The sequence below is a fragment of the Oryza glaberrima genome, chromosome 12, assembly GCF_000147395.1.
Source record: "Oryza glaberrima chromosome 12, OglaRS2, whole genome shotgun sequence".
NCBI lineage: Eukaryota > Viridiplantae > Streptophyta > Magnoliopsida > Poales > Poaceae > Oryza > Oryza glaberrima.
This window is the reverse complement of record NC_068337.1, coordinates 17,418,856-17,425,987: the sequence shown is the minus strand read 5'-3', so window position 1 is coordinate 17,425,987 and position 7,132 is coordinate 17,418,856. Positions and strand designations below refer to the sequence as shown.

The 7,132-nt window shown below is 38.3% G+C and overlaps 1 protein-coding gene across 1 annotated transcript; it reads right to left on the bottom strand.

Moving 5' to 3' along the window:
- Positions 1–115: 115 nt before the first annotated feature.
- Positions 116–2,625, bottom strand: LOC127756337 (receptor like protein kinase S.3-like). The gene is made up of 3 exons (XM_052281704.1): positions 2,246–2,625; positions 1,896–2,080; positions 116–1,030 (listed from the first exon to the last, which is right to left on the bottom strand). Exons 1-3 carry the CDS (start codon positions 2,623–2,625, stop codon positions 291–293), a joined length of 1,305 nt encoding a protein of 434 aa, XP_052137664.1. The 3' UTR covers positions 116–290.
- Between the last annotated feature and the right edge of the window lie 4,507 nt (positions 2,626–7,132).

Sequence of the window (7,132 nt, the reverse complement as noted above, 5' to 3'; positions counted from 1 at the left end):
TTGTTATAATTAAATCTTTACAACAAGATATAACATGATTATATTCTGATGAAAAGAAAAACATATGTTTCAAACAATAAAAACTTAATATTTCATATGTGATAGCAATATGTCTCACCATGTGTTTTTATTGTGTTTCACAAAATGAACTGCAATAGTCATTGTATGAATATGAACTCCAAATGTATACTAGCTAAAAAGTCAAACGAACTGCAATAGTCTAAACCATTGTCCAAAAATGAAAACATCATGATGCATTTGGTGGCGGTGAGACATGCCGTGAACAAATTTTAGACGGTTGTCATTGTATGAATATGATGGTACGTTGGAGCAAATATCGGCCTTTTTGGTGGTACCACTGGAGGCGGCACATTATCGGACTGGAGGATCTCGACAATGGCATCCATGTCCAGCCGCTTGTCTCGGTCCTCATTGCTGCACACAAGCCCAACGAGAAGGAGCCTCTCCGCTTGTGTGCGGTTCAAATCACCACCATCTTCCTCGAGGAGAAGTTCGGCATCCACGGCTTCAAGAATACGACCATCCCCATGGAGACTCCACACCCAATCCACCAGAAACCTAAAGCCGCCGGGGACGCCATGGCCGAAGAACCTCCTTCCACAAACCACCTCGATGATCAGGGCGCCGAAGTAGAAGACATCCGCCCTGAACGTTGCCTTGCTAGTACAGTTTGGGACAGGGCAACCCAACACCTCCGGGAGGCCATAGACGGCCCTGATGTGGTGGTCATCACGGGTGGACGATGGTTCCAACCAGGAGCAGCCGAAGTCGCCGAGGCGCGGCATGAGGTCCCCTTCCTCGAGGAAGACATTGCTGGCCTTGATGGATCCATGGATGGAGCCGTTCCTGTGCAGGTGCTGCAGGCCGAGGGCGACGCCTCTGATGATGTTGAAGCGGCGAGACCAGCTCAGCAAGGGATGTCGTTCGGTGGCGAAGAGGTGCTTCTCCAGGTTGCCATTGTCCATCAAGTCGTATACTAGGTACAGTTTTTGGTTCTTCAAGCAATAACCTGCCAGTATGTATATAGATAGACATTAATTATTCATGGTTAGTATAGATAGACATATGAACATGGATGGCTTAATTATTTGGAAGATAGTGAATTAGTTCGATTCCTATAGAATTCCCACAAAATTCTTCCACTACAAGGAAGCAAACATTATAAGTACCTCACAGTATCATGAACGTGAAGGGTAAACTACATTAGCACTTCTGTATCTCCTTGTAAACCGAAAAAAATAATTAAAATGATAATTCTCCCTGTCATAAATATTTGACATCCGGACATAAATATGGTTAGAAGAATAGACCAAATAATTACTTAAATATTTATGGCTAGAGCAATAATTACTTATGTACATCTAAGCATGTATTGTATTGATAATTTACATCAAGCCAACATCAAGCCATAGATTTAATTTGTCTCTCCGTTTAACAATATAAGATATTTTGGCACGCATCTCTATTTCTTGTTTAAATTCACTAACATCGATATAATTTGGATCCATATATTGTTCAAGAAAAAATATATACAATGCATGGATTAATGGATTAATATATAAATCTATTTAAAAACCACAAAATGTTTTATAAAGCGAAACAGAGAAAATAGGTACTACTCCTACTTAGGTTGTGTTCAGCAGCCTGGGTTAGGAACCATGTCATGCGCACGAAAAACGGAGCAGTTCATTAGCGCGTGATTAATTAAGTATTAGCTAATTTATTTTTTAAAAAAATGGATCAATATATTTTTTAAGAAATTTTGTATAATTTTTTTTTAAAAAAAACGCACTGTTTAGCTGTTTAAAAAACGTATGCGCATGGAAAACGAGGGAGATTAGTTGGGAGACCTTAGGGGAAGAACACAGCCTTACCAATGATGTAGACGAGGTTCCTATGGCGCAGAGGCTGGCCTGCGAGGTCGTTGCGGACGAGCTCCACGTCCTCCTTGCTAATGGCGGCGTGGAACCTCTTGATGGCCACGGGAGCCTGCAGGCCGTCGTGCCCCAGCACGGTCCCTCTGAAGACCTTCCCCACCGCGCCCTCCCCGACGACCGCCCTCCGCTCGTCGAAGCGCCCCGTCGCCACGGACAGCACGCCATGCTCGAACTCCCTCAGCGCATGCTGCGCCGCGCCGCCGCTGCCGCTGCCGGCGTCGTGCGGCGGCGGCGGCCGGTCGATCGGCTTCGTCGTCTGTCGTCGGTTCGCCGGGTTTCGAGCGCACCCGAGCTGGGAGAAGATGACGAAGTTGTTCTCGCTGGTCGTCGAGGCGACGTTGTTCCTGTTCGGGTTGTAGCTTGAGATCATGCCTCCGGCGACCTCGAACGGGTCGTCGCCGTCCATGCACGAGCACGTGAATAGCTTCCGGAGGAGCGAGGCCTCCGCCGCCGCCTTGGCGGCGACATCGGCGGCGGACGGCCTACGCAGTAGTACCGCTGCTCCGACGACAACCAGGAGTACGGCTACTCCGACGATAGCCAGTGGGACGGCTAATGGAGGCTCGTTGCTTGGCGAGGATGCCGGCGGCTGGGACGACGGCGACAGCAGTCGACGTTGCTGCTGATGGCGTTGGCCAAGGCTGGCGCCGGAGACCGGGAGGACCATCGCCGCCGGGAGGATCATCAGGTCGCCGGCCGGCGCTCAAGCTGCCGCCGACGTACGGCTAATCGTCGTCGATTCGATAGTACATGCCATTATGCCACTTGGTTTGTGAGTGGGGTGGGTGGTTGAGTGGCTGCAGGCTTTCGACAAATTAAGGACGAACGGATTCTAGTTATGTTGACGGCAAAGCATTCGATCAACCGTTTTTTAAGAGAAAATTGTTAGCTTATACTATATCGCATGCATGTTTTATGGTTGAAACTGTTACATGATATATCATAGGTGTCACGACTATTGCGATCAATCAATTGAATTAACCTGTGAGAGGCGGAGGTTAAAATGTACTCCCTTCGTTTTATATTATATATTATAAATTGTTTTTATTTTTTAAAAGAAAATCTTTGAGTCTGTTCAAATTTATATAAAAATATAGTAATATTTCTAACACAAAATAAATATTATTAAAATATATTAAAAGTTAGTTTTAATGAAACTAATTAGGTGTTGTAAATGTTTATTAATTGCTACATAAACAGTCATAGGTGCCGGTTGGGAAACACTCGTAGGTGCTGTTTTTCAATAGAACTAGCACCTATAGTCTATTAAAGTTGCTGGTTCTTTTATGTTTCAATCCGTGGAGGTGGGAAATGGTCTATAGGTGTCAGTTTTATCATTTCTGGCACATATAACGTCGATCTTTATGTGTCTTTTTAGTAGTGGTTGTTGAATTGTTTTATAAATTTGATCAAACTTAAAAAAATTTAACTAAGAAAAATGTCAAAACATTTATAATATCATACGAAGGGAGTAACTAACAAATTATATATATACCATAACTTTTTTCCTGCGATCATCTATTATCTATCTATTATATACTAAAAGTCCATTAAACTTTCTACAAACGCTCATATGCTGCCACGTGGCGTCCTATAAACACTCCTATGCCGACACATGGCACTCTAATAAATTATATAAAGTCTTAAAAATTCTGAGAAAAAAGCAAAATATCTAACCGTTGATTTTCATTAATTTTGGTGGACCCATTATTTACCACTGTTAGATTTATCTCCAATAAAAAAAAACCATCTTCCAAAACAGGGCCCACCATGGCCAGTACGAACGTAAGTAGATTGATCTCTATGAAAAAATCCAACTTCCAAAACAACTTCACTACTGATTAATAACGTAGCCCCTCCCCCTCTCCATTCTGTCCTCCTTCTCAGGAATTCCTTCTCATATTTTCATGTTTTCTTAGTTTGAACAGAAAACAAATATCTATTATATAGTCAATTTAATTTACGATATTTTTAATTATATCAATGATTAATTACCCATATTGGTTGTCTTTTATTAGATACGTGATAAAACATTTTTGTCAGATCTCATATATATATATCTTACAAGTGAAAAAGTAAAATAATTAACATGTTTGAGATATGACTACAGGGATAAGCGTAGTTGTGACCCCATTACATATCATCTATAATTAGTTCGTTAAATTTTCTTAAAACGCTCTCTAGCCATCACATGTCACTCTAATAAATTAAAAAAAAAACTAAAAATTCTAAGAAAACACAAAAAATCTAACTGTTGGTTTCCAACTAAATCAACCATTATATTAGATTAGATCTATTAAAATAACTCCTCATTACAAACCGGCTAATCCCTGTATGTACATAGGAGTAGTTCGTACGTGCGCAACAGATGTAAGAAGAAAAAGGATTGCGCACGTACAATCTGCCATATATGCGTGTATTTCCCGCACGGATTTTTTACTTTCATTTTCTTCCCTCCGTTCTCTTTTCTTCTTGAATGGCTTTTTACTAAGGGTAAATTGAAACCATACCATTATAATTTTGCAAAGTTTGAGATATGACATCAGTATCTCAATGACATGTAGAACCCACATGAGTCAATGACATGTGGGTCAGGATGATAAATCTCAAATTTTACAAAATTATAATGGCATGGTTCCAATTTTCCCTTTTACTAACGATGTATAAAAGGCAATAGCCATAATTTTCAAGAGTACCGTAGATTAGTTTTTTCTATAATTAAACATAGTCCCAATGTAGTCGCTTATAAGAAACACCTCTATTAACACATGTGCGCAAATCCTACCCGCGCATGTTCATCTCTGTTAACGCACATACACACATCCTACATCTATGAAAGAAAAATAAGTAGAAAATATACGTAAGTACAAGAGACTTATTCGTTGGAAAAAAACATACATATGTATGCACGATCGAAAAAAATTAAACTGTTAAACTATTAATCTTTTCTCCTATTCCGCACATTAAAATTTAAAATGTTGCTATGCTTATTCATATGTACGGATGAATGTACAATCAGTACCCCCTGCCCGCTCCCTCCCTATGGCTCATTTCACTCTTCTTTGTATTATATTAAAATATCACATAAAAAATATTCTAGATTTTTTTAATGCATTACAAAATAATCTTAATAATTATTCTCTCTCCTTTTTAAATAGCTGGCTACGGTATTATATTAATTTATGTACCTTGACCACTCGTTTTTTCTATAGAAAGTATATGCATATGTTCAGTACATATTTTTTTGACATGGAGCCACATTCTTCACATTATGTCTCTTTTCATGTGATGCTCATTCAAACAGTCTTAATAATTAATATAAATAATTTTGATAATATAGATTACTCTATCATATATATTACCCTTCAAAAATACATAGGTGAATTAGCTTTTTTTAATTAAAATTTATATTGACTCGTATGTTTTTGAATAAGTACGGTTCGAGCATTATTTTTTCACATGGTTCTCACCATTGAAGCTATTATTTTTTGAAAGTAGTGTCGAACGATTAACCCGACTCATTTCAAACTCAAAAACAATCTGTCACAAGTATGGACAACGGAGCTTAGTACATTACATGACAGGGACATGCATATTACTAAGTTGAGGTGGCCCAGTAAGAAGCCACATTTAGTAATGAAACTCAACCAACTTACTTATTGATGCAAATCCTTTATGAATGTATCAATAGTAAACTAAGAGTTGAAATTATACTTCACGCTTTTCTTGAGGGGCATAACTACATAGATATAGGACCCATATTTTAAGACATCATAGAAGTCTTGGTAGCTACGGCCGGGTTTATCGATTAGAGGAGTATTTATATCTAATTTTAATGGTTTTAGCCTATTAACTGGTAGAAACAATATTTTTAAATATCTATACGTAGATTTGGATAAAGTGAGACATGGGCGCTGTTCGGTGTGAAATGTAGATGGACCTATCATTGTATTAATAATTTATTAGGTTATTCTTTTGGTACAAAGGCAATTCCATGAATTAAAAAGAGATCCAAATTTAAAGACAGTGATAATATGTAGTGGTGATATATGAGGTCACATTTAACTGGGATAACTTTTTGTTTGACTATAGACATTCTTATATTTTAGCAAATCAAAATGTACGGTTATAATTTTTTCATTCTTTTAGCATTCTTTTTGTAAACAATAAATAAATTACCCGCGCATCTGCGCGGGCTTCCTTCCTAGTTATATTAACATGTTATAAAGTAGCTAGTAGAAGTTTGTTACCAGAAACTGTGTTGAAAATTGATTGCCTGTACAGAAAGACAACAAATAGAATATTTAAAAATGGGAACACGTTGAAGATGAGCGGTGCTTACTCCCTTCGTCTCATAAAGATTTTGTATCTATCAATCCTTACAAATTGGCAGTAGAGAGAAATAGATATATGGTGCCCCTCACCAATACATGCAATTAATTTCCTATGCTCTAATTATTAAACATACGTGTATGCTTTATTAACCCGATTTGCTATAACACTATAAATAAAGTTTTGTTGGACAAAATTTAATTACTAGAAAATGAAGTCCTTGTGGAGGGAGGGAGTATTTGTGGGTGGCAAAAAAATGAGTATCGGATTTAAAATGTACTGCCGGCATCCAGATAAAATCCAATGGACAACAGATTGATGATAACATGCATGACTCTATGGTTGCTTCTTTTACAGGAGTTATTATTATTGTAGCTAGTGGAGTTGTAATTATATAGGGAAAAAGTGATTCCGTATGGTCCAATCTTTTCATATGAATATCAAGAAAATTTTGAACGCCCAAAAAGATGCCAAAAATGCAAGGGGGCCCAAACAACAACTAGTCGACTACGGTCAAAAGATTCTAAATCGTCATTCAAATATATTTTTTCTAAAGGGAGAGGAGCCATGTTCGGTGGATGCTGAAAACTAGTCATATACTAGTATGTCGTACTTATCTCCTTTTTGAATCAAATGATGCCGTAATTTACTGTACTATATATACTATAGTGCAAATGTTGGCACCATACCATTATGCCATATGATCTTAAATAATAATATTCCTTAAAAATAATACTCCTACTATATGACTAGCTCCTTTCACCCACTTATCTCAATCACCGGCCAGTCGAGATCGACTTGTAGGCCATATAGCGCAGATGCAGATAGAAATGTTTGGTATT